Source organism: Calcarisporiella thermophila (assembly GCF_041956535.1).
Source record: "Calcarisporiella thermophila strain CBS 279.70 unplaced genomic scaffold VTP21scaffold_6, whole genome shotgun sequence".
In the NCBI taxonomy this organism is placed as follows: domain Eukaryota; kingdom Fungi; phylum Calcarisporiellomycota; class Calcarisporiellomycetes; order Calcarisporiellales; family Calcarisporiellaceae; genus Calcarisporiella; species Calcarisporiella thermophila.
This window is the reverse complement of record NW_027192196.1, coordinates 733825-760715: the sequence shown is the minus strand read 5'-3', so window position 1 is coordinate 760715 and position 26891 is coordinate 733825. Positions and strand designations below refer to the sequence as shown.

The window sequence follows — 26891 nt, the reverse complement described above, 5'->3', positions numbered from 1 at the left end:
TCTGCAAGGCTAGTGCTTTATTTTTGAGTTAGAACATTCTTTTTATATGTAACTCCAGGTAAAAATGTGTTGATACCTCGGTATTCTTCACGTGGGGTTACTACCCCAATTTATTTCATAACTCTAAAATTTCACAAACCTCTATCTTCATCATTTTATTATATTTGTTTTTAGTTTTCCCATTCCCATAAGATTGAATGCTATGCTTGACAGGTAACAGTTTTTATAATATATGTTGGACTTAAAAAAACGATAGTTATTGACAACACCTTAATCGTTATAAAATTGTGCCGATTTTAGCCTTGAACTCGATCTTCATTCACTTATTCTCGACCAGCTTGCCGAGCTTCTTGTCCACCCAAAAGCAGGGACAACAGATGAGGATTTGAATCGACTTTTTGCTCGGTTGCCTTATTTACCGGAGGCCAATGGGGGGTTAAATGGCGTCAATGGGGATAAATCACTGTGGAATTTGGTATGTGTCACAATAAATATAATAAAAAAAACCCTCGCGTAATCGACTCTACTAATCTAATAGAATAAACGCCATGAAAATGCTCTGAAAGCGCTTGCTAAATATACTTTGAATGTATCAGAGGATCGACAGCACGATCTCGTTAAAAAAATACTCGCTTATATCGAACATTTGCCAGACTATACTTTTGAAGAGAATTTGAACTGGAAACGTAAGTATTAGTGTATACTAGTTTCATGCAAGTTAATTTAGCAAATCCTCGGATTTTTTAGAATATGCTCCTGCTGATCGAGTTACCAACTTCTTGACAACATCTCTACTCAAGATCGCGAATAAAAATTCTAAGGTCTCGCGTACAATCGTGGATTCGGTTTGGGCATATATGGGACGGCTCACCAGCTTAGTCAAAAGCGGAAATGGTTAGTGTTGGTCTTCCACATAGCATTATTATTTGAAGCAAAATTTAATTTTTTTTTAGCCGATTATGTTTGCTCTTTTGTCCTTCCTTCGCTAAATGGACTCTTCCGCGCGATTCAAAACAGTGAATACCCTTGGCTTGGCGAACATCTTCACTCCCTAGTTGAACATACTCGAGAACTCATAAACGATGATTCTCTCTTGCATATTGAAGAGTCGATTGCCTCATGTCTTAAGAGCACAGATAATAGCGTGTATAGTCGCCGTCTGCTCGCAAAATATTGGGAGAGCGGAAATCCACTCAGCAATAATCGCATTATTCTCGATATACTTCTGGCGGCTCGTAATATGCTTGCCAAGATCCTTACTTCAAATTCTCGTTCCAAACAGGAGATAGCTAATGAGGATAATGGTGAACAGACTAGCACCATGAATACTACTCGTACCGATCCAAGCAATCCAGTCGCTCAAAATTTCCCCGCACTTTTTGAGATGCTTTTACAATGTGGCTCGGATATTTCATTGATAGAGCATCAAAAAGCTCTACGCGGTCTCTATGTACTTTCTCTTGGATTCCACGATGAAATACAGCAGGTTCGCGATGCTTGTATGCTTGAGGCTAGGCCTACTTCCCTTGATCTTTATATACAGGGTATACTAGCTGGCAGTTTGGTAAAATATAATATTTGGTACTTTTTGATTTTTACTATAAAGCTAATTATGTTCACTCTAGCACGTTGCTGGATTATGCTCAATAGGTCTACGTGAAATCGACGATTCTCTAATTGGTAAAGTGAATTCCGGATTACAGGGAACACATGCATCGCCAGACGTCAAAGTTGATTCCGCTTCTTTAGATATTGCGTCGGTTCTTGCGTTGAAGTATGGCGTTTTTTATTTTTTCACAAGTCTTTTTATTAACTCCGTTTACATAATATAATCTATCGCAGCTTCCCACAAACTACCACAAATATGCTTAATCTAATGCGACGATACTTAACATCTCCTTCTGATATCTTTGAGCAAGGAGTAAATGTTCCCGGCACCAACTGCTCAATTATGGATTATGCAATTCGACGATTAGCACAGTGCTTGAAAGTAAATATTGGCTATCGGCAGGATTATCCACATTTTGTAAACGTTAACCTGCGGAATTAATCTATATTAGGGACTTCCTGGAGAGAAGGTTGCACTTTCTACTCTTTATTCCCTTCAAAACACCATAGCGATTGTGAGCGGCGCTGCTGCTAATGATGCTACTAATGCACCTGCCCCAAGTGTAGTGACTTCACGTTCAGATTCTTCTTCTGCCTACGACTGGTCAGTATATCGGAACAAGGAAGAGGGAGAGCGTCTTCAGGTGTGTCAAAATGCGGTCGCGGCCATGTCTGGTATTGCATGCTACTGCAAAAATGATAAAGTATGATATTATTGGCATCATTTTATTCCAGTCTATAATTTCAGCAATTCACATACCTTATTACTTACCAGGTGACTGCTTCGACTTTTTCCATGCTGGCCGAACGTCGTCGTCAATCGTCACCTGAGCTTGGCGCCTTTATTCTCGCAAAATTAGTAGACCTAGCTGTAATTGCACCAGAGAATCTTTTTTCGGACATTACCCTTCTCTTCTCTACAATTGCTAAAGAACCTTCAGTCGATGAGGACGAAGTTCTTGCTAATGCGGTACATTTTGATATCTTTTCTGATGAAAATAAGTAGCATCAAGGATTCAAATTTCTTTTATTTAGATAATCAATGCTCACCACGACCTCTCAAAACGCATCGAAAGCCGTCCTGAACTTTATCAGAAGTACCTGATTAAATTGCTAAGTCTCTTCACTGATAAGGGTGTGCAAATACAGCAACAAGCTAATTCAAAATTGGGACGAGCACCTCGTGCTGCTGAAACGAAAGAACTTGGGTCATTACTACCCGTGGTTTCTTCCCTACTGATGCACAACAAATTTTCCCCTCACGAACACCCGACAGAAGAAATAACAAGTCTGTTCCGTAATTTGTGGTTTTTATGCGTACTTTATGGCTTCGTCAATGATGTTGGCTCTTGGCGTGAGGCAATGCGAGGCATTGCTCTCAAGACACCGTCACTTGTACTCGAAACAGCGACAAATTATCTTGAGAGCGACCTTGAATATAATTCAGTGTTACGTCGTGGATTCTCTGATCATGATCTGGTGCAGTTCCGTAACCAGCTTACAGGATTCCTTCCTGCACAAGCCAATGACATTCGAACCTTCTCGTTCGCGCAAACCGTGTTTCTCCTTGCTGTATACCATAGTGAAACTATGCGTGGACGCCAAGGCAACCCTTCATTTGTACTAAGATACTTTGCCAATCAAGGAGTCGCGAATAGTCGCTTAACTAACTGCATGGAAGCCATCGCTGATCAGGTATTTTTACGTGCTCTAAATTTGGATATTGCTTCTTACTTTTACTCTATCTAGGTTTTCAAAGTTTATATGAACGAAATTATGCGCAGAGCGACCATCAAAGCCGTAGACGAGAATATGCAGCATGAGGTTAGGCAACTTCTTATTAGTTGTTGCCATCGGCTGAGCAAAATCCACATTCTCTCTGTTCGCTATGTGGATCGTCTTGTGGGCGCATTTCCTCAGCTTCTTTGTGACCGCAACATGGTACATCTGCTTTTGGAACTAGTACAACTTTTATGGTGCAGTTGTGAAGGGGAGCTTACAGACGAATATTGCCCGCGTTATCAATTTACATCACCTCGTATGGGTGTTACCCTCGATTTGGGTGACTCTTATACTTTTCGACGTGAGATGCTAACCCGACTGTGTGATGCTACACGCCACTGGCTCCTGAAAGCTATGAATCATGCTCCTTTGACAGTAAGCGGTTTGCTACAAGATTACCTGAGTGAGTATGATCCGTTCCAGGACTCAGCAAGTCTTCATATGGGTCGATCAATTGCACTTGAAATTGGGCGTACTATACCAAAGATTCACGATAATTCTTGTAGGTGACATAAATCACTCTTTCTATTGAAAACACACACACATATATATATATCCATAGGCCTAAAAACCGGAGCCTCCAGTCTTAATCTTGACGGCGCATCTGAGTTTATAAGCTCATTAACGGCAAAAGGACATTTCCGTGGCGAGATTTCGGGTACGCAGCATTATCTTTCTCTACACGAATTAGCTGGTATATTATCTGTCATAGATACATTAAATAGTTGAAGAGCTAATTTCTCGTTTTTAATAAGAACACACGCTTGCAATTAATAACCCACGCATCCTTAGTGACTATATAATTGAGGAACAAGTACCTTTTATTCGCAAACAATTAGAGGATTTAACCTTGGGAATACGCCAGCGCACCAAGGTTGTTTCTCCAAGGGAGCTGCATGTGACATTGAACCGAGCAGCTGCTGTGCTTATCACTTTACCCAAAGTTGATGAGCAGATCCTGCGCTACTTATGTTGGATTCCTGTGTATCTTTTTACACCTGAATCACTTAAAATTGGCACTGCAATTTGGAACTGGATGTGTGTCGAACGCCCTGAGACTGAAGACCGTATTATGGTTGAGATGGCGACAGCCTGGTCCTGGTCCCAGAAGCATAGAAAAGGCCTTTTCTCAGATGCCCTTAACGGGAAAGATCCATTTGAGAAACAGATGTCCTATAGTCCATCCGATCTAGAAGCAATTAAACAAAACATTGAACTAGCAAACTTTTTATTTGGACCACACCTCACCTGGATGGAATTTCTCGCAAGCCGATTCCAGTCATTCCGTTATCGTAATCGTCATATGGTTGACCTCGTGTTACGTGTTCTCCAAATGACTTTCGATGCTTCTGGAGATATGAGCACTCATCCATTGGCGCTACAACCTCGCTTCCGCCTTGCATTGCTAGGATTTAAAGTATTAGAGGGGAATCGACTTGAAGCGCTGTGTGAGCATATGTTCCGCTCGAGATTATACAATGCTGCCTTTTCTTGGTTTGCTCTCCCTCCCAGGTATGTATTTGATATAAAGCCTACCCGGTTTACTTTTTCCTGAATACTATTTGTTTTTTAAAATAGCTGGGGATACGGAGGAAACAAGGTTAAGATGATGGCTGATATCAAGCTTCTTCATGAATTTTACAAAGCAGTTGAAGCTGATCAGCTCGTTATGGATACTATTGTAACATATCGAGGCACTTTAACCGCTCCGGTAAAAAGCACTAAAATTGCCGGACTCACACGTGAAGAGATTATGCGCTGGCATGAGCAATCAAAACGTCTTCTGCTTTTGGCTACGGAAAGCGAGCTTAACCGCCGGCTTGTTTGGAACAACCCACTGAATGCCCCTAATTCTACTCAGGTGGCTCCTGGCTTCACATCCAAAGTAGAGCGAAGTATGACAGAGGAAAACTGGAAGCATATTGTTCGTTTTGCTTGGACAGTCTCACCCCGTCTTGCGATTCAACTTGCAGCTCGTTACAAAGTGTCTACAATCCGACATGAACTGCAAAACCTTGTTTCTAATAATCCAATGGACGCAGTGGATCTACCAGAAGCATTGCAATTCCTCCTCGGTGATGGAGTACCCAAGAAGCCATCTGTTGACCTCAAGGTAACTTTTGTCTTATTAAATCATAGAGTTTTCCATAATACTAGTGCTAACCCATCTTTTGATTATTATAGTATCTACTCTATTGGGCCCCTGTGCCTCCAATCATTGCCGCCTCTTACTTCTTGCCAGCCTATAATAATCATCCACTAATACTTCAGTATGCGATGCGCTCTCTTGAACATTTTTCCGTCAATATTGTATTCTTTTATGTTCCACAACTTGTTCAAGCACTGCGTTATGATGAACTTGGTTATGTAGAGCAGTTCATTCTTGAGGCTGCTGGCATTTCACAACTCTTTGCTCATCAGATCATCTGGAATATGAAAGCAAACATGTTCCGCGATGCAGACAAGGAGGCCGTTATTCCAGATCCACTCAAACCCAAGTTGGAGTCGGTGATCGAACGAATTGTCGGACAGCTATCAGGTGAAGCCAAAGCCTTTTACGAACGGGAATTCAAATTCTTTGGAGAAGTCACTGGCATTTCAGGAAAATTGAAGCCATATATTCAGAAGAGCAAAGCTGAGAAAAAGGTCAATATTGATGGAAATCACGTTGCATAGATATTCATACCTTACCAAAATTTTCTATTTTAATGGATGTAAATAGGCTAAAATTGACGAAGAAATGGCGAAGATCAAGGTTGACGTTGGCGTTTACCTTCCGAGTAACCCAGAAGGGATTGTTGTTGATATAGACTATAAATCCGGCAAACCATTACAGAGCCATGCTAAAGCACCCTTCCTGGCCACATTTAAGATACGCAAGACAAAAGAAGACTCTGATGCAGTCAGAGCTGCCATCATTAAAGGACAACCAGCTGAGCAAACTCAGCATACTGTCGATGTGTGGCAATCTGCTATTTTCAAAGTGGGAGATGACTGTCGCCAAGACGTGCTCGCATTACAGCTTATCGCTATCTTCAAGAACATTTACGCGGATGCGGGGCTTGACTTGTACGTGTTTCCGTACCGTATCGTTGCCACTGCACCAGGGGTAAAATTTTTCGATGCTGTTTGTATTTATTAAATCTAATTTTACTCTAATTTAGTGTGGAGTAATTGACGTGATCCCGAGATCTATCTCGCGAGACATGCTCGGTCGTGAGAAGATTAATAATCTCTATGAGTACTTATTTGATTGGGTGTTTTGCATGAAGTATAACGTGTTAATTAACGGTTGTATTTACTTTTGCAGCTGGTTCCTAATCAAGTATGGAGGGTTGGATTCTATCGCTTTTCAAAAAGTAGCCTCAATTCTATATCTTGATATATCCATTCATCTGTGTTAATTTGTCCTTTAAATTATACAAAATAGGCAAGAAACAACTACATCCAGAGTGTATCGGCGTATTCTGTGATATCATATCTTCTTGCAATTAAAGACCGTCATAATGGAAATATCATGCTAGATGAGGATGGCCATACGATCCATATTGGTATATTTTTACAATCCAGATTGAAAGCCATTTTGTAACCGATATTCGTAACAAATCTTTTAATTACAGATTTTGGTTTCATTCTGGACATTGCCCCTGGAGGAATCACGTTTGAAAGCTCTCCATTCAAGCTCACTACAGAAATGATCCAACTTATGGGTGGTGGTGGAGAATCACAAGCCTACCGCCAGTTTTGTGAGCTGTGCGTTAAATCCTACTTGGCAGCGCGACCTTATGCAGAACAGATAGTTCAAACAGTCGTACTCATGCTTGGCTCAGGCCTGCCGTGCTTTAAAGGCGAGCAAACAATACGCAAATTACGAGCACGATTCCAACTGGATCGCTCAGAACGGCAGGCTGCAGATTTCATGTTAGAGAGAATAAAAGATTCGTACGAAAATAGGCGAACAGTTCTATATGATGAATTCCAGCGCATCACTAATGGTAAGAATATAATCAAATGATATTTTCAGGTAGAATTACTGATAGAATCTCACTATTCTTTAGGAATTCCTTATTGAACTCGAATGCGAGAATAAGTAATACGAATTAAAGATAAAATAATAATACTTTACACTAATATAGCTTAAAAAAGTTCTAATTAAAACTATTGTTTATCGTGGTGCTTTTATTTATATTTTCCTTTAATAATAAAATTTTTATACTTTATCAAGAGTAGTTATTGAACATCTTTCTATGAGGCGGGGCAAGTAAATAGTCAAAATGTATATTTGAAATAAAAAAATATATTTTACATAAAGCATCAATTTGATTTAAAAAGTGAATTGTTAAGAGAAAAAATACATCGGAAAAGAAGAAGATTCCCAATTCAAGAAATAGCATCAAAAATATTAGGTATACAAAGAAATATCCTTCAAAATCTCGGGAGGAGTGACATCCGGCCAATCCTTTGTTCTAAGAGGATTAATTATCTTATGCTTTATCACCTCCAAACCACGCACGTGTCGAATATATAAAGTCTCAACTACATCCCGCCCCACTCCTCCACGACGTAAAGCATCAAACAAATGTTTAAAAGTAAGCTCATTTGGCACGATCTCTTGTTGTAACATATGTTGAAACACAGCCAGAGCTAAGCGAGGATTGCGTTCGATTGCATAGCCCTGTATTAGAGCAGTGAAAGTGACGACATTGGGCGCGATACCATTATTAAGCATTTCACGGAAAACCTGTAGTGCTTGCGCCATATTGCAAGATTTAGCGTGAGCAGTTATGAGTGTTGTATATGTGTAGAGGGTTGGAATGTGTCCATCTGCAAGTAACTGGTGATACAATCTAGAGACACCACGAAAATTTCCCACACTTATACAAAGCGACATCAGCGATGTATAAATACGCTCAGTCGGTTGTAACCCCGCCTCACGCATTCGGTAAAAGAGTCGCCAAGCTATTGAATGTCGCCGTGCGTCTATCATCCGAGCGATCACAGCACCATAAGTAACCTCATTCGGCTCAATTCCAAGTTTAGGCAAATCTCGAAAGAGCCTGAGTGCAGCACGCTCCGTAATACGTTTCTGGAGCATTGCGTTGATTAGGGTTGTGAATGTATGCGCGTTCGGTCGATGGCCATCTTCAATCAGCTCATAGAATACGGCTAGCATTGCATCTCTGTCTCGATTCCTAGCAGCAGACTGCATTAAATGATTAAATGCAACGTGGTTAGGCGCATAACCTGCATCACGCATTTGACGTAGAAGGCGCCGTCCTTCATCAAGATTTGAATTCACAACACACATATAGATGAGTGCTGTGAACAAGAGCAAATCATGTTCGACACCCGCCTGAAGCATTTTCTTATAATAAAAAGTTGCTTGCCCTAACTTGCCGTACTTGAGATGGTTGACAATCAAAGAGGTATAGATTGCAGCATCAGGCTCGATATGATCGCAACTCTTCATATCTCGCAATAACTTGGCTGCAGTTCGCAAGTCGCCCCGTTTACCATGGGCATCCATAAGCATGGAATAGACGTATTGATTTGGCTTGATGCCAATACTCCGCATTTGGTCCACTACCTTAGTAGCTTGCCGCAATTTGCCTGCCTTACACAATCCCTCAACCAGAGAAGAAACCACAACGATATCTGCTTCACCCCCCACCGATGACATATGCTTTAGTATATGTAATATCTTTGGAATATTACGGCGTTTGGCATGTAGATCAATAAGCATGCCATATGCAGTTACTTCTGGCCGCAATCCACGCAAAATCATCTCATCGAAGCACTCTTGTGCACGCTCAACATTTGAACATTGCCAGTAGGCGTTTATAAGTGAGGTATAGTTGCTTGATGTTGGTAAAACACCCATATTCACCATACGCAAAAATAAACGGCGAGCTCGCTCCGCTTCGCCATTACGCGCCAATTCGAGAAGAACTTCAGTGTAGTGCTCATTTTGAGGCTGGAGTTTTGCGTGTCGCATACTGCGCAGGACCTGAAACATTCGTATAAGACCAGAACGACCATTATAACGAAGTCGACGCAACAGAAGCGAGTAATGTTTTAAGCCGAATTCATTGCTCGTCAATAGGGTATTATTACTGCTCAGCGCGGCCGGATGTCCATGGGATAACTTTTCGATTTCAGCAACCCATTCAGAATGGGGATCCAGCTTGATTTTGTTCTTGAACTCTGATATTCCCTGTTCTAAATTATTGGATGTTTTCTTCGAAACTGTACTTTCTTTTAAACAAAACTTGGTCTTTGTGACAATAGAGTCCGCTAGTGAGTGGGTATTTGATGAACATTTTAGAACAGTAGCAGCGTGCTTGTTCCGTCTTACGGGAATAGTCGACAACTTGAATTATGGATAAGCAATTAGCATAATAAGATGGATTCACTTGGAAGAAAACTTACTCGTTTGGCGCGACACGCCGTGGAAAATCCCGGTAGAAACGTAGATGGATCACGCGGAAGTATTGCTGATATCCCAATAGACATTGAGAGGGGATCTAAGAGCGAACGTGCCCTCCCGCATTGCGCTCGCTTTGTTCGGCCTCGCGGTGGATCCTCAAGATTTTTTAACAATCGGCAACACAAACTTCGCGCGGCCATATCAGTCGCGCGTTGGTTGCCTCGAGCAGAAATATGATTAAGTAAAAATACTATAGGATTTCCACACAATCTCTCCCGGAACGCTTGCCCTTAAAGTTCTTATAATTCTTTTAATCAACCTATTTCTTTATCTACTTCAAGTTTCAATAAACAAAAGAGTGACGTTCGATTAGATGGCGCAGCACAGATGTGGCTAACACAGACTTTTCTAACCTAAAATTATTAGGTTAGCTGAAGTAGTTATACACCAAATTAAAAGCTTTTAATTTGGTGTATAACTACTACAACCTGAATAGGTCCACCGATTTGCAACTATGATTTACTGAAGAGAAGGTAGTGAAATAAGTGAAAAGATTCATTGACAATGTAGAGATATTTCTTTCTTAAAATTGATTTTGATTAACGAGCAAAAAATGGGGCAAATTTCTCATAATTCTTATTTCTCGCCATAATTGGATTCTCGTATAGTCGATAAACAACGATTCAGCAGTGCCACGATGTGTGAAACACGATGGAAAAATTGGTGATAGTAACTAGCTAATCCAACGAAGCATTACACATCACGAATATACTGAGGAGTGGACCTGTTTTTAACTGTAAAAATTTTTGAACATTGTTCAAATGTCGGTTTTAAAAATCAGAGTTGAAGTGTGGCTGATAAATCTAATCCATATTACTGAAATTTCTAACGGTATTTTTTGTCGAATATACTCTATCATACAAATTATTGAGCACGGCGTCTTATATATTGGTATGTAATTAGTATAAAATTTTGATAATGAGTTGAAGAATGCTTGTAACAAAGATTTTGAGAAATGTTACCATAGGTATCGAATTTTTAAAGGAGATATAAACATATGCAGATGCGTATAATATTTTGATTCTTCTCTAAATTCAATCTCTAAATTCAGCATGTCTGATCAAACTTGGATTCTACCAGTTGAAGAGACCTGTGCCACAAAATTATGCAATTCCCCAGAACGATGATGCGATATTTTAGAAGAATATAGTTTAAGTATCGCGTTCTCTTTGTTGCTTAGAAATTAATTGTAAATTGATTTTTTCGCGAATATCATGCTCGCTGCTCCACGAACTCTCAAACACTTTCAACCATTTGTCAGACGTAGCCTTGCTACTGTCGCAGAGACTACCAAAGATACTAAAAAGTATAAAGTAGTTGTAGTGGGCAAGTACAAGACACCTGTCACCTGCGTGTATATAGGCTTCCCTAATATTGTTTCTTATGACCACTAGGCGGAGGTACAGGTGGCCTCGCTGTATCTTCAACTATTTCGAAGCTTCTTGGAAACAACTCCGTTGCTCTTATTGAGCCTTCCAATGTACATTTTGTGAGTAAATTAGTATAACCTAATATTTCCACTTTAGACTGTTTTTCGTGGTCCATGAGAGTCTCCTGCATTTAAATGAACCTTTTAACGACATTTGTGCTCAAATATATTTACTTATGTATTTTTTTTCTTTTGTGTGACGGTAAATCAGTACCAGCCTCTTTGGACCTTGGTAGGAGGTGGCCTCAAAACCCTTGAAGATTCACGGAAGCCTATGTCAGAGGTCATTCCACAAAATGTTAACTGGATACGTGACCGAGTAATCCAAGCCGAGCCAGAGCATAATAGTGTAACTTTGAGTGATGGCAACAAGGTATGAACTTTCATATAGAATTAGATATTTTATAAGGTTAATTAATCTATTATCTGTTCAGATTTCATACGACTTTCTTGTAGTAGCAGCTGGTATACAGATCAACTGGGATAAGATCAAAGGGCTAAAAGAGTCTATCGGAAAAGATGGAGTTGCTAGCAATTACTCTGCTGAGACGGTAACAAAAACTTGGGAATATATTAAAAATTTCAATGGAGGAAATGCTATTTTTACAATGCCCAATACACCTGTCAAGGTTTGTTGTGCGGCTATACTCATAAGATACCTCGTTTATTGACAGACTTCTTGGTTATAGTGTCCGGGTGCACCGGTCAAGATAGTATTCCTTGCAGAAGATTGGATTCGGAAAAATGGCGTGCGCGAGAAATCGAAAGTCATCTATAACACTTCACTAGGAAAGATCTTTGGAATAGACCACTATGGAAAGGAGCTACTACGTATCGCCAAGTCACGCGATATTCAAGTGAACTATTTCCACGAGCTCACCGAGATCGATGCCTCTAACAAAGTGGCAACATTTAAACAAATTGGCGGTGACAACAACGGCTCAACTGTCACCTACAACTATGATTTATTGCATGTCACTCCACCAATGGGACCTCCTTCGTGGATTGCCGCTTCCTCACTAGCAAACTCTGCAGGATGGGTCGATGTTAATCAGTTCACCCTGCGGCATAACCGATTTAAAAATGTGTTTGCACTTGGTGATTGCACTTCTGTGCCCACTTCAAAAACAGCCGCTGCTATTGCAGCACAATCGCTAGTGTTAAAGAAGGGATTAATTGCAGCATTGGAAGGAAAAGCTCCTGTAACTGAAGCAGAAGGATACGATGGGTATACATCATGCCCATTGATTGTTGGGACGGATAAGCTAATTTTAGCAGAGTTTTCCGGATTCGATGGCAAGCCGCTTGAGACCTTCCCTATTGACCAGAGCAAGGAGAGGGAATCTATGATGTGGTTAAATAAGGAGGTGAAATTGAAAAAATTAATGACAAACCATGATCACTATACATTTTGCTGACATAATTGGTTTTGTATAGATCATTCCCGAGATTTACTGGCAAGGGCTTCTTAGAGGTGTATGGACCGGTCCTGCCACTTTTAGAAAGGCCTTTGCTCCTTTCAAAACAGCTTGAAATTTACAATTACATAGCCATGTTCCATAACTGCCATTTGTTATACAACCAAACGAAATATGTTTAGATATTTGGACAGTTTTTTCTCTTTATTTTTAATAAAATTACAACATGCTTTACTTGATCTTGGTTTCTGTGAAGAGTACGTGCGATTTCACTAAGTAAATATAGGACTATTAAGTATTTCGGGTGAAATGAATAATTTGGAGATAGAATACCTTTTGGATCGTATTTCATTTTTGCAAGTTTGGGATTCAGTCGTGGCCGAGTAGCAGTATAGAAAAACCCGGTCCCAGCTGTAGAGAGCAGTTTGACGAGGATCGTTCTATCGAAAAGCTAAAGATCTCAGCAATTGAAAAAGTAGAAAGTCTTAGAGCTTCATTCACCTTGCTTTAGCTTTTTTTGCCACTATACATAAAAAAGGAGCCAGATATATATCATTAGAATACGATTAATATCCACCCAATTACACAACTAGAACATATTAGCAAATGGACATTACTTGTAATTGTATTCCTCGATCTACTTTGATAAACCGAAAAATAAAAAAATACAAATGTATTTATTTCTAGGAGTGGGGCGCAGTAATTTTTTGCAGTGTATAGAATTGATATAATAGCCTCCTGTTATTACCAGTCCTTGAAGGGCAAAACGACATTCGATGACAGATACTCCAGCCATTGCCCAGCTACGAACTCTTCTCAACCATAAATCCCGCATTACGCTTTCAGATGGTCGAGTTTTTATAGGTACATTTCTATGTACTGACAAGGGTAAAAACGTAATTCTCGCGCATACAGAAGAATTCAATGGAGCGGAGAAAAGATTTGTGGGTCTAGTGATGATACCTGGACGACATTTGATCAAATTCGAGATTGAAGATCTTTCTAACGACTACATTTGAAATGTCTCCGGTTTAATTAAGAAACTTTGACTGGTTGAAAAGACATTTTTCTAATTATTTTATTTTTCATGTACAAATATCTATCCACTCTTGCAAACTTTCTTTTTCTTTTTTCTTTTTGCTTAATAATACTTTTAACGCTGCTTACTAGGCATTCAGTCAAAAGCTCCTGGTATATTCTATATAGAACAATACGTAAAAAGAGTATCGTCAGTTTGAAAATGTAGAGCAAGCATATATTGTATGAAAAATATCTGTAAAGAATAAGGTGGAAATCATCATGATAGGTTGTGGCCATATACAAAGTAATACCAATTTGCCTTTGTCTTTTTAGCAACTTCTCCCAGGCTCAAACCACGAGCCTCAGCGAATAAGGATGCCACCTCCATTAACTTGTCGTCTAATCCAATTGGTGAATTATAGTCAGTTTCCAGCAGGAGTCTATCCTCCGGAACCGCTTTAATTAGCTCTTTTAACCGTGCTCCGAGCCGAGCATTAATCGCAATTGAAAACGAAATATATACTCGGATCTGAGGCTCCAGTCTCATCAAGGACATAATAGTTTCCTTGGATCCACCATACGAGTGTACACATAAACGAAGAGGTTGCTCTTGGGTTTTTTGATTAGGATGTCCCTCTGCACCATCCTCTTCGTCTTCCTCCAGAAGTAGCGATGGATATTTTTTTAGCTTCTGCAGGGAAGCTGGCTTGAACTTCGCCTCTAGAAAGTTAACCAACATGCCATATGCTTGGACACAGTGAATGCTGACTGGGCGGTTGAATTCCTGAGCCAACTCAAGCTGAAAACCGAATATTTCGAACTGGTATTCAATGCTACATTGTACACTGGTTGGGACTCGTGTAGCAGGATCGAGGAGTCGAGCAGAACGATCGATACCTATCTCCCCAACAATAGCTTGTTCATGTTTCGACAAATATTTTCGAAGAGCAGTCGACCATTCGGCAAAAGCAATCGGTTCAGGGAGCTGATCAATGATATGGTCGATATCCTCTTTTACTTTTGAAGTGAGAATCTGGCGATAGTGATCATTTTTGGATTTCAACTGCGAATTTGGAGATTGTAATAAATGAAGAAACCACGGATGCAAACCTATTGTTATAAACATTAGAGCTACCCATAGAATGCGGACATTATACAAGGAATACAATACAATATTTTTGATAATATGAAACACTACATTAATCATATGCACATACCAAAACAAGGAATTATCTTTCCTCTTAATTCATCACGGTCGCACAATTCTATTACTTTCTCGACAACGCTCCAGTCATCTGTGCGAACACCCATGATGCAAAGATGGCCAGCTCTAAGCTTTGGTATAAGCTCAAGATTAGGTACGTCGTCATGTGGATGGCAGTGTGCATCGCACAAATGTTTATATATTGTATCCTGCTCCTCTATCATATTTCAATTATACAATTACACGCCTTTTTAATTTTTACCTTTTACTATTACATCTCTAACTTACTGGTAAATTTCAGACGTCGTCTACAACTCAATGTTATTTTCACGATGAACTAATTTTATTTTTTTTTCAGCCCACTTATACTCTAAGAACTGAGTGCAGCCGAGCCTGCATGTCTTGGAGCAAATTCAGCTCTGGCAGGTCAGTTTATTACTAAACGGTTCGGTAAAGATTCATTATCAATTATTTGATTAGAAGGAAAGACTGGTACTGCTTGAAAGAATGAAAAAAAAAAGAATTGCTCGACAAAGATCATTTTCCACTGATACACAATTAGCTGAAAAAAAAAAAAAGAGCTAAAAACACAAGACAGCTTGGAAGGAAAGGACAGAGCTTATTAGAACTAAATAAATAAATAGCGGCCGCGAATATTTTAGTTTAGCTCTTTTCCTCAAACCAGTACATGCTCTTTTATGAAACGAGCGAGTTTTTCTGCCCCGCGATTGATGGTAGTGAGGGGCGATAGAGATCCTGTATCCGGGAGAAGTGGAAACTCGTGTAAACGGGGCTCCTCCCACACCTCTACAGTCACGCCGTCGGTCTTCAGTCTATCAATGAGCACTTTGATGTCATCGTAGAAGCATTCGACTGAACCTAGTGTCACGAAACACGGTGGCAATCCACGGAACAGATTCACCTGCAGCGGGGAGACGCGCGGATCAACATGATGTACACGATTGCCGAGATAATACTCACGCCATCTATTTACACCTGAACGCCTAACTATGTCGTATTTGGCGTTGCGGTGGAAAGAAGCTGCAACGTGTGCCATATTGCACCAAGGCGATATGAGTAGTAGCCCCGCGGGGGAGGGAAGACATCCAGGAATTTCCTCAATTATATCCTCCGCAAATTTGACGCCCAATGAGATAGCGAGATTGCCTCCTGCACTGTCCCCCCCTATAAAGCGAGAGAAAAAAAAAATTAACCGGGAGACTTTCAACTGCTATGACTGCATTGCGACAGGAAATTACCTATGATAATCCGCTTGGCCGGAAAGCCTTTCTCCTCCAGCAAGTACTTGTACGCAGCTACGCACTCGTTGAACTGTGTAGGGTACTTCGCTTCTGGACTCAACGAGTACTCGATTGAAAGCAGAGCAGCGCGCTTTCCGGTAACTTGTTTTATTTTCTCCACCCATTTGATATATGCAGACATAAACATCAGTGCATCTCCAAAGGCGAAGCCGCCTCCTGTAATTATTATTAGCAACTTAATGTACGTGATTAAGATAAGAAACGCGCTTACCATGCATAAATAGAATAACTATTTCTGGATCTCCTCTCTCCGATTGATCTTGCACAAAATATCCTTTGAATCCATTTCCGTTTACAGGCCTCACCCATTGACTCGGTTTCACGCCCATCAACTTGTCAATAAGACGCGCAAGTATGTATATGTAGAAGCGGACAACTGGAAGGCGTTGACTAAGGATAGTTACAATGGTGGCCCTGAAGAGCATATCACCAAAACTTTGACGACCATCATGGAGACGGAGTAGGTATTTGAGGGTAGTAAAGGTTAAATTACCGGCTACAAGTGAGAGATGTAAGATTGGTAGCTGTTGTAGGCAGAAATAGAACAGGGACTTACCTAAAAGCAGTAAGCACTTCACTCCTGAAAAAGTGTTCTATTTTAAATAAAAATGACATTATCAAAACTATGGGAGCTGGAAAAGAAACATGAAGATTACGGACCAGTATAGGATCTAGGACGGGTTTTGAATTGCTCATATTTAATTAAAGAGAGACAATGAAGACGCACTGAAGGCAAAAGGTACTACTGTGTGAACTCGAAAAAATTCAAATTGGTAATCTCAGCTGAAAATTTTTAGTTTTAGAGTTAGAAGCTTTCACACAAAAAACCTACATTAATCTGCGCATGAAACCTATTCGAAAGGGTGCGAAGAATTAAAATCACCTGAAAAACGCTGTTCAACGCTAGAATTAATTATCCTTGGGCAAAGCCCCCTCATGTCTATGATTTCAGTTCGATATTCAAAGGTGAGCAGTAATATTTATCGTGGAGGATAAAAAGTGTCTGTCTGGTCCAACCTTCTTGAGCTTTGTTCCTATTGAACCGATCTCCATCTTGAAGATTATTGCATAAATGACATGCAATAAAATAAGCAATCCAGATAGCTGACAGAATAAAAAAGGAAAAAGGAAATATCCAAGTACAGCCCAATCCGCAAAACATGTTTAAGGCTATTTCCCCGGTGCTAAATATCCAACTTAGCTGATTGAAGGACGCCTAAATTTAATTATGCATTCCCATCTTGGTATCACTAGGATTTCCCAAGTTTCGCGTCCTCTTTAGTGTTTAGTAATAGGGACTGCCTTGCTCCCAAATTACGGCAATACTGTTCGTTAGTATATGCCTATTCCACCCAAGGTATACAAAAATAAAACTTCAAGCCTGAATCATAATAAAATTTAACACTCGAATCATAGAGGAGAATTAATGGTGCAGAAACTTAGTTTTTGGACTCGACTTCCAATGGAAGACTGCTGGAATGGAGATGCTAGATATGGTCAGATAGCATGTATATCTATCATCTATGGGATAAATAAAGGGCTTTGAATAATGAAATAAGTTTATCAAGTCCCTATTATTGAACGTTCACACATCCTATTAAGATAGGTATAAACCTGAATTCTAATGACACTTTGCAAACAAAAAGGTTCTATATTTCTAAATATCTTCAGAATAAAAAATACACAAAAAATAGCAATGCCTCCATTTAAATGCAGGTTCCGAGAAGGGTTATGTGGAATACGTTATTTTTTACCCTTTTCTGGCTTTTTCTTTGGTGCCTGAGCACTTGCAATTGCCTTTTTGCTTATGGAAGACACTGCTTCACCAGAATCCATGACATCGATTTCATGGAATCCTTCCATATCTCCAAACCTCTTTGCAAATCGTGCAAGCTGACCACTCTCATCTTGCAGGCTCTCGCTGGATGTGTCGGGATTCCAAAGTGGGTGATTACGAGTGTCTTTAGAGAGCACGACTTGCTGCCGTGGAGAAGTTGAACGGATCACATATGTTGCACCATTGGACAAAACAATCCTCTGGTCAAACATTTCAGGGAGTGGATTAGCACCATGCTTTGTCGCGTAAGTACGAAGTTGGCGAGATTTTTTGAGGATATGTCTTGTGATTGGTAACATTAGGTAGAGATTTCGTTCAACGAGACTACTACGGTATTTTGCTCGAAAAATTTTTATTTGTGAAGAATGTGGCTTATATTGAGACTGTTGCATGAAATGAGGCAGGCGAACATACAATTCCGAATTTCATATTATGAAATTCGGAATTGTATGTTATATGATATATATATTATATATCATCATTAAAAGATTTAAATACTAATTATGACGTATCAAGTGGGAGCAATAAGGAGGAACTGAAACTATTAAACGTAGTATTGCATCATATGATGTATAATGATTTATATATTATTTAGATTATGACGTCCAACTAAATTTTCAATTATTACAATCTATATTGGCTTTTTTAAATCGTGCCAAATTTTTAAGAGACAGGGTTGTAAATGGCTTAAGAATATGTTATTAACATTAGTTTTGCAAGGATTTTTTGGCCATCTCTACGACTCCATCATAAGTCTTATTACCTGTTAAAAGTTTTCATTATCTATTAGTCTATCTAACTCCATATAGCCTTTCATTTCAATTACCTCCAGTGAATCCACTCATATGTACAAACACGCAATCCTATTCAGGGGAAGCTCATGTCAGTAGTCGAAAATAACTAAAATAGCATTCAATTGCTACCTTAATTCCGGCACGTTCGCTCAGCTCTTCGTCTCGATATCCTCGCCACGATTCGGGAAGTGATTTGCGATTCTGGAAAGAGTTGGGGTCGATTGGTACAGCCTGAATACGCCATTGTACAGCCTTTTCGTCAGGATAAAGAACGTATAAAATTGGAGTGCCAATCTTCAACTCTTTTTCTAGATTGAATAGATGCTCCTAAGTAAAACAAGTCAATTACGTTATCTAGAGCCCAGATGTATTAGGTTACTCTAATTCTCACCTTCCAGGGACATGCTTTTTCAAGTTTGATGACTTGCCCGCTTTGATCTAATTCAAACCTATTCTCTACTGCCTTAACCACAAGATCGCGAGCTGGTATCCATGCATGTCCCAAAAATTGGATTCGATCGATGAGCTCAGTTCCAGCAAGCAAAACTGCTTTTTCGAATCGTTTCTGAAGTGAAAAACTCATAAGCAAAGCGATTCAAAGTGTTCCATCAAGAGTATTTAAAGATAGTACATTCACTTCTGAATCAGTGGAGGTTTGATTCCACCATGGGTTTAGACTCCCAACACGTGCAGGCAGACTAGTACTCTCTTTATATTTTGGTTCGATTTCTGCCGGATATTGTAAAATGCCGTTATCATTTCCATCGATAGCTTCAATAAAATCCTTTAAACATAAAAGAGGAGTATAGTGGTGTCGAAATGACAATATCCAGAAAATCAACTTACCGTATACATTTTTTTATAGAGCAATTCAACGTTTGCATCGTCTATTTCCAACTTTAGACTCGAAGCGATTATTTCCTTGCCAAAGTGTTTATAAATAAGTCCAGCACTACTCAATTTTGTCTCGTAACCTTGTCCAAAAGTTTCGAAAAATCCCCGCTAACCGAGAATAAAATTAGAAAACGCATCACAGATTTGAATGAAATATGTACTTGGTGATGGTCATATAGATGCCGCTCAGGGTCATAAGTTCCTCCAACATCAACGACAACGTCGCATTCTGCGAGTTTTTTGGGATCGCGCGACCGAATTAAGCTAGCGTTGCGAAAAAGTGCAGTTTGCCGCAACATGAAGACAGCGAGCGCCTCATCACAATGGAAATGCCCATCGTGGGTACCAATAGTTTTTGCCATATTCACAAATGTGCGACGAAAGACTGCAAATTGAGAGGAGGAGAACGACCGTGACAGATAAGAACAGAAAATGGACATAAGTACCGCTTAACAACAATAACCAGAAATGATTTATGATGAGAGGCGCAGTCATTGAACTGGCCTCGAAAATCTCCACCCACCCTTGGTTCTCTGCTGTGGATTTAGAACGATGACCACTACTCAACTGTACAAAGATCGTAATTTTATCGCTGTGATCGGCGATGAGGTAATTAGAAAGCATGATAGTATCATGTTTGATTTTCTTGCATTCAGCTCGATTAGTGGAAATAATTTCGTTTATAGGATGCTTTAAAAAATTCTCGCAAGACTTCAATTAGCATCTCTCACTTACGCGGCTGTATATGTTTTTAGGATTCAGTAACGGGAATTCTTTTGGCAGGAGTTGGCCACATTAATCAGCAACAAAAGAAGAATTTTTTGGTTGTTGACTCGAGTATGCTTATATCATTTCAAACGGGATTAATTAACTAGGAATACCAACAATTTTTTTTCCAATAATATCTCTCTCTAGAAACGCCGCTCTCAACTATCGAGGCAGCCTTTGTGGAGTTCACGCAGCGTAATGACATCGCTATTATTTTAATTAATCAACACGTAAGGGGATTGTTATGTGAATATTTTTGCAATGCAATATTCATTATTTTTTGCCTTAATACAGATTGCTGATGATATTCGCCAGCTGATTGATGATCATGACCAAGCATTTCCTACAGTATTAGAGATACCTTCTAAGGACCACCCTTATGATCCTGAAAAAGACAGTGTCCTAAAAAGAGTTAGGCGGTTGTTCGGCGAATAAAACATTATACAATGGTATTGTACGAAGCATATAATATATTTCTTTTTCTAAAATAAAATTATCCGGCTACAAGGGCATCACTATTATTCCTATTGTCACATATTATCTGAGCTCAAAGCCCAAAAGGGGGGAAAAAAGAAGATATCGACAGGCAAGAAAAGAAATTAAAAGAAATAGTTATAATACAAACAAAAAAAAAATAAGCTAGAATCCAGCGAGTATTTCTTTCCAATGCAGTTACAAAGGATTAGCTGTACTCTTTTTCCCGAAACCGTACAAATAAAACAGAATAAATGCAAATAGCAAGAAGAGTCCACCCAAAATCGGGATAATATACTATGAATGATCAAGAAATAAGGTTAAGCATGAGTTAGGTGTTGTGCAATACATAGAAAGATATCAGACCTTTTGTGCTTGCTCTTTCGCTTTCAAATTTAGTTCGGCGCGTTTTTGACGTACAGCCTATGGAAAAGAATTGCAAGATCACAGTGGTGTCAATTGCAGGAGAAACAATAGTGTAATTACAAACATACCTTAGGTTCCTTTTGCTGCTTCCGACGACCCTGTGACTTATTCATTTCGATATATTAAGATGGGTAAAGAGTCTTTTACAATTGAAAATGTGAAGAAAGCGCGGGGAAATTTTCAAGTTAATTCTTAAATAGAGCGAACAGCAAATCAAAAATCGACAAGTACTTTTGGGCAGTATTTGTGACTGTAATTGTGATATTTTAAAAGAAATGTGTTTGAAATGATACTATAAAGATATTGTGAGCGTTATTGCGCGTTAGAAATGTATCTGAGGAAACTCTTTTGGGATTCACTTATACTTAGAATGTCTTTTAACCGAATATAACAGCCATACAGCAAAGAGAAATGTTGCTGTCATTATTCAGATTGGGATTCAGCTTTACATTAAATAAATAGGAGTACCCAACACTCTTCATTTCAGCAACCGCAAGATTTACTACTGGGATGCTTGATATATAATGGAGTTTATAGAAAAAAAGCTTTTATGGGCTTCATTCATTTCATATGTTAAAATCGGCAATATTACCTCGTGAGCTTTCCTCCTGTCGATATTGAGCGGATTTTGATTTCTCCGGTGAACCTTACTCGCCTGGTGGCATAGAACTGCAAGTTAGCTCTCACCGAGTCACTCAGCCAACCTTCTCCATACCACATCGATAGAGCTACAGTTCAATTATAATATTTTAAATGAAAAAATGATGAAGGTTTTGAAATATAAAAAGATTTCAATTTGTGCCCTAGAGTATCAATGAATATGCGAGAAACATGGAAAATATATTGTATAGAAAGAATTTAATGTAGCTGAACACACCAAAGTCAATCAATCATTCTACTTAAAATTAACATTGAAGGCATATAAATATATGTGTGTGTGTCTTCAACACTAACAGCCAAGACTAAAGCATGAAAATCATTGACAAAATTCTGTGCAATATAACAATTGAAGCAGAAACTGTACGGAACAGGCCAATAATGCGGTTGTGAAATGGTAAAGGAACGCGTAGGTAAACAAATAACAAGAACTTTTGTATGGTTCTACCATACATGATAATTAAAAGAACTGAATCGGAAACTGAAAGGCTTTCGCGGCCTCTCTTTGAAACTTAAGGAGTGCTGTTTTTTTGTAGAAAGTGAGTCGTGAGAATAAGCGCCTGCTTTCGATGCAAATGAACGATTCGCCCCCTGCATATTATCTGCTGAAAAACTGTACATCTCCGGACCTTCTGTGGCAGTATCATCTAGATGTGCCCGCATCTCACGATTCCAAATCTTATTCCGTCTCCTTCTCCAAATTATAATGCCCGATGCCATAACAAGACCCAAGCATACTGCTCCCCCTATAAGCCCACCAATTACCGTTTGTGATAAAGCATTTTGAGAGGGTTGGTGCGCATTTTGGTCGCGTGAGGAGTCGTGCTGCTGAGCCTCAGTATTCACACCATTTGTCATCGCTGGGAATGGTACAGAAGAGAGCAGTGTGGGGGTAGCAGTAAAAGACACAGATGAAAGAGCAGAACCAATGGGTTCGACGATGAATGGTGCCTCCGTATGTTGAACATGAAGGCTGGTAGCTGTACTGGAGGTGGAGGATCTCAGTGCCCTCCGTGCAACCTCAATGCGTACGACTCTTGATAGTACATCATCCTTATGACTTTTGGACATTTAAAAATTATAATGTTACATATATAGTGGATTGAATGAGCGGATGGAGGCTACAAGCTCTGTTGAAATTGGATTGTTGACGATCAGAGAAAAGACACAATGGCGCGAAAAAAAAAAAGAAACAATATTAACCAGCTGGGACGTTAAATTGGTGTTACAGAGTTGCCACCAAGGGTCAGATCCTACTGGACAGAAAATTCATTCCACCGTCATAAACAAGGGGCAATTAGGTGCAGAATTTAGCATGTTTCATCATACTCAGTGAACGCATCCGGAGGCACTCTCCGGTCAAAGGGGATTGATTCATAGTCTCTCCTGATAACCTCGGCCCCCATTGCCATCGCCGTTTTGCACTTTTTTGGTAAGTCGATCTATTAGGCTAGGCCGCTTTCACGATTGAATAGAATATACAAGATAATAAGTAAAAAAGAAAAAAGGAACGAACTATACAATGGAGGAGTAATAGGTGTAATACTATAAATCCAAATAAAAAGCCGTAATATACCGTCGCAAATAGCTTATTAAACATTTTTCTCCTCTCCAATAACATATTCTTCCTCTATTCCCTCTATTCCCTCCCCTTCTTCCTCTTCCTCGACCTCTTCTTCGCCCTCTTCGTCCTCCCCCGGCTCACCGAAATCGTACTCCCATTCGTCCTCACCATCCCCCTCGCCACCCTCTAGCATTCCATTCTCCTCCCTTAAATCTTCCTCTTCTTCCTCACCCATCTCTTCCTCCTCTAACTCAGTTTCATCATCCGTTAAAATTGCCTTTTCTCCACGCTCTTCTTCTCTCCCATCAGGAATGCGTTTATATGAACCATAATAAGGTCGCTCGATTCCTCCAACGACTGGTTCTTCATATTGCCACTCTACTTCAAGAGGCATGGGTCGGAAATATTGACGATGGGTTGGTCCAGGCACTACCGGTGCGCTGACCCTCTCTTTAGATAGCATTGTCGGTCTAGTCTCCCACGGATTCTTAACCTTCGCCTCTATCTTATACGATGCTGCTCTTTCTGCATTGAGGGTAGCCGTTTCTCTTGCAACTTCGTCTTCCGTCACTTTACTCTCCTCTTCTTCGTTAACTTCCTCATTCATCGCTAAAACCTCGTCATTCCAATCACTACGGCTAATCACTTGTTCATTTACAATTGGTGTGGGCCAGACCACGGGTGGTTGAAAAAGCAATGCCGGCTTTTTCTCATCCGTTACCAACCCACTCTGCGCCTCATTCACTTTGTCCTCGGGGTCTTTCACGCGTGCCACTGCCTTGAGTCCCAGCTCATACACCCGTAAATAATCTTCCAAAGGTCCTCCCGCTCGATGCCACCCAAGTGACGACAATGCAGATTTCACCATTCTTGCCGCTCTTAAATTTCGATCCTGACCCGGCAAGGAAGCAAGTAGCCGATGATCGAGAATGGCATCGCGAATAGCTAGCTCGAGTGCCTCGCGTGCATTTGGCTCGCGGGGGTCATAGAGATAGGCATTGTGTTTCCATCGTAGCGGACTGGGCATCTCTGATGGCGGCTTGCGTGGTACCTCGCGATCTATAAGAAAGTCGCGCTGACCCCCAACATTGGTGCCTATTACTGGGCATCCGAAAAGCAGACCTTCTGCTGCACCTACTCCTGTGCTTACTGGACTTATTGCGGGGGCGAAGGCAATGTCTGCCGCGGCGCGCAGGAAAATCCCCCATCGACGCTGCCGGTCTGATTCGGCTACAACCAAAATATGATCAGGATGTTCGCGCTCGAGTCGGTGAAGCGTATCAAGGGCAGGCGGAGCGCGTCCATCACCATTCATCACATGCGCCATAATAACGAAGCGGGTATCAAGAGCAGCCAATGCTGGTGCAGCAGTTTCAAGTTGCGCAACTAAGTCGCCACCGCCCGCATCAATCCACCCCGCAAAGAGGACGATGGGTCGTCGAAGATCTTCTTGCTTCAGGAGTTTTCTCCGCAGTAGAAACTCTTTTGCTTTATTTTTTGCCTGTGTGATGGTTTTCATGCGCGATGGTTCATGTGGGATTGAATCGGCATAAAGTAATTTGGCAAGCTCATGGTCAAGCACCTCGTGTGGATATTCCATTTGTCGCGCCATAAGCTGTGATGCAGTGAACGGGTTCAGCCTAGATAGGTCCATCCCGTTACTGATTCCGAAGAAGCGGCCCGCGAGAGTGCACTGCCTCAGCACCGGCAAGACTGCGTCTTTATGTCGCAGATCCAAACGCCCATTGATCAAATCGTCAGCGAGCGTTCGCGACGCGGCCGTCACCAATTCTGAGTTTTCAATTGCGATTGGCGCAGTGAACACATGATGCCCTCGTGCGTGCCTTGTGAGTTCCTCTCTTTGTTCCTCGCTTAGGTCATCTGCAAATTTCTCAATATTCTCCAAGTGATTTGCATGCTGCATATCATAGCGAATATCGTGCATGGTGTATATGACGGCTGGCGGAGGGGCGATAGGTCTGCCGGCGGAAGCTTGTGCTGTAGACTTTGCTTCGTCCTTTAAATATTTTGCAACATACGCATTCACCGTGCCATGGATGTGCACCACATCCACAGTGTGGCGCGTAGTGATGTCAAAGAGCGGCCCATCATCAATCATGTGTTTGAAATTGAGGAAAGTAGCCACCGCTTTTGCAAAATAGTGATCTTTCCATTCCACAGGAAGTTGAGCCGTCGACGAGTATATTTTTGAGATGTCTTTTACCTTGAAGGCCTGGCGAAAGGGTGGGACATCGGCTGATGATATCAGATAAAGGTGAATCGTTTTTGGTTTCAGCTCCGGATCCGGATCGGAATCTACGTCGGTTACATTGGCGATGGGAATCCCATGCCCCGTTAATGGATTATACGCGACTTCATACACCTTAAATTCAACTGGTCGCGGCATACCGTAACGATCGCGCACTTCGATCGTCAACTCGGTGACTCGACGCATTTCCCCTTCAAAATGGCTCCGCAAGAACCCATAGTGGGGCATGATAACGGAAATATCAAGCTCAGGGCGCTGCATCTGAGCCATTACTAAAGAATTGACTGCTGGGCCGATTCGGCCAAGTGACGCAGGACCATACTCGCGTGTGACGTGGTATACAGTAGTGCCGGAGGGGATATTAATAGGTTGACTTGAATTCAGGTGATGATAAATGATCGGTCGATAATTTTCGGATACTAAATATTTAGGAGCAAACAATAGCGAGTTAGAGGAGGTAAAAAAAGAAGCTCTCTAAGGGAATGGATTACCTGTTGGACTTGGTGAGGGCGGTCGCGTCCAGAAAAATATCGTCCCTGAAATAAATATCACCGCCTGTATACCCACAAATACCAATAGGACAAGTCCCAGGAGAATCCACCAACGTGTCACTGATGATTTCCACCGCGTCTCTTGTATTGACTCCGAATGGGTGGGACTCTTTTCCGAACTTGACCCGTAGAGCGGCAGGAGATGGTCGGTTTCATAAGGATGAAAAGGGAGTATAGAGAGAGGGGTAATCTGATTCTCCTTGCTCGAATTCATAGCGTATATAGCAAGAAATAAAAGAGATAGGCAGGGTTTCTAAAGAGTAACTTGATGAAATATTAAAATTATCCACGCTAGTACGATTTAGAGTGAAAGCGTGGGATTATGTTAAGAGAATAATGGACACTGCATCCCCTCTTCAGGTAAACTTATCGTAAGGAACACCACAA

General features: G+C 40.7%; 11 protein-coding genes across 11 annotated transcripts; 3 read left to right on the top strand and 8 right to left on the bottom strand.

Moving 5' to 3' along the window:
• Positions 1-202: 202 nt before the first annotated feature.
• Positions 203-7462, top strand: VTP21DRAFT_10036 (uncharacterized protein; the record flags this gene model as incomplete). The annotated part of the gene is made up of 21 exons (XM_069389328.1): positions 203-213; positions 301-475; positions 539-686; positions 748-894; positions 954-1564; positions 1626-1774; positions 1843-1990; positions 2061-2312; positions 2384-2578; positions 2644-3303; positions 3358-3892; positions 3953-4084; positions 4146-4902; positions 4969-5503; positions 5575-6036; positions 6113-6499; positions 6555-6631; positions 6701-6749; positions 6821-6941; positions 7011-7385; positions 7449-7462. 21 exons carry the CDS (start codon positions 203-205, stop codon positions 7460-7462), a joined length of 5940 nt encoding a protein of 1979 aa, XP_069253762.1.
• Positions 7463-7792: 330 nt separating this feature from the next.
• VTP21DRAFT_10035 (uncharacterized protein) lies at positions 7793-10017 on the bottom strand (the record flags this gene model as incomplete). Its single annotated transcript, XM_069389327.1, has 2 exons — positions 7793-9760; positions 9820-10017. 2 exons carry the CDS (start codon positions 10015-10017, stop codon positions 7793-7795), a joined length of 2166 nt encoding a protein of 721 aa, XP_069253761.1.
• Positions 10018-11091: 1074 nt separating this feature from the next.
• VTP21DRAFT_10034 (uncharacterized protein) lies at positions 11092-12839 on the top strand (the record flags this gene model as incomplete). Its single annotated transcript, XM_069389326.1, has 6 exons — positions 11092-11203; positions 11272-11366; positions 11518-11679; positions 11741-11935; positions 11996-12673; positions 12744-12839. 6 exons carry the CDS (start codon positions 11092-11094, stop codon positions 12837-12839), a joined length of 1338 nt encoding a protein of 445 aa, XP_069253760.1.
• A 1182-nt stretch (positions 12840-14021) lies between these two features.
• Positions 14022-15055, bottom strand: VTP21DRAFT_10033 (uncharacterized protein; the record flags this gene model as incomplete). Its single annotated transcript, XM_069389325.1, has 2 exons — positions 14022-14854; positions 14962-15055. 2 exons carry the CDS (start codon positions 15053-15055, stop codon positions 14022-14024), a joined length of 927 nt encoding a protein of 308 aa, XP_069253759.1.
• A 569-nt stretch (positions 15056-15624) lies between these two features.
• On the bottom strand, positions 15625-16966 carry VTP21DRAFT_10032 (uncharacterized protein; the record flags this gene model as incomplete). Its single annotated transcript, XM_069389324.1, has 5 exons — positions 15625-16133; positions 16208-16426; positions 16482-16766; positions 16827-16863; positions 16931-16966. 5 exons carry the CDS (start codon positions 16964-16966, stop codon positions 15625-15627), a joined length of 1086 nt encoding a protein of 361 aa, XP_069253758.1.
• A 1047-nt stretch (positions 16967-18013) lies between these two features.
• On the bottom strand, positions 18014-18406 carry VTP21DRAFT_10031 (mitochondrial 54S ribosomal protein bL31m; the record flags this gene model as incomplete). Its single annotated transcript, XM_069389323.1, has 1 exon — positions 18014-18406. The coding sequence occupies one exon, from the start codon at positions 18404-18406 to the stop codon at positions 18014-18016; it is 393 nt and encodes a 130-aa protein (XP_069253757.1).
• A 408-nt stretch (positions 18407-18814) lies between these two features.
• Positions 18815-20157, bottom strand: VTP21DRAFT_10030 (uncharacterized protein; the record flags this gene model as incomplete). The annotated part of the gene is made up of 7 exons (XM_069389322.1): positions 18815-18870; positions 18934-18970; positions 19031-19228; positions 19293-19466; positions 19533-19685; positions 19748-19903; positions 19957-20157. The coding sequence occupies 7 exons, from the start codon at positions 20155-20157 to the stop codon at positions 18815-18817; spliced, it is 975 nt and encodes a 324-aa protein (XP_069253756.1).
• A 190-nt stretch (positions 20158-20347) lies between these two features.
• VTP21DRAFT_10029 (uncharacterized protein) lies at positions 20348-20998 on the top strand (the record flags this gene model as incomplete). The annotated part of the gene is made up of 4 exons (XM_069389320.1): positions 20348-20404; positions 20551-20632; positions 20711-20793; positions 20858-20998. The coding sequence occupies 4 exons, from the start codon at positions 20348-20350 to the stop codon at positions 20996-20998; spliced, it is 363 nt and encodes a 120-aa protein (XP_069253755.1).
• A 237-nt stretch (positions 20999-21235) lies between these two features.
• Positions 21236-21576, bottom strand: VTP21DRAFT_10028 (uncharacterized protein; the record flags this gene model as incomplete). The annotated part of the gene is made up of 3 exons (XM_069389319.1): positions 21236-21334; positions 21404-21460; positions 21532-21576. The coding sequence occupies 3 exons, from the start codon at positions 21574-21576 to the stop codon at positions 21236-21238; spliced, it is 201 nt and encodes a 66-aa protein (XP_069253754.1).
• Positions 21577-22564: 988 nt separating this feature from the next.
• On the bottom strand, positions 22565-23191 carry VTP21DRAFT_10027 (uncharacterized protein; the record flags this gene model as incomplete). Its single annotated transcript, XM_069389318.1, has 1 exon — positions 22565-23191. The coding sequence occupies one exon, from the start codon at positions 23189-23191 to the stop codon at positions 22565-22567; it is 627 nt and encodes a 208-aa protein (XP_069253753.1).
• A 521-nt stretch (positions 23192-23712) lies between these two features.
• Positions 23713-26718, bottom strand: VTP21DRAFT_10026 (uncharacterized protein; the record flags this gene model as incomplete). Its single annotated transcript, XM_069389317.1, has 2 exons — positions 23713-26372; positions 26445-26718. The coding sequence occupies 2 exons, from the start codon at positions 26716-26718 to the stop codon at positions 23713-23715; spliced, it is 2934 nt and encodes a 977-aa protein (XP_069253752.1).
• Positions 26719-26891: the final 173 nt, after the last annotated feature.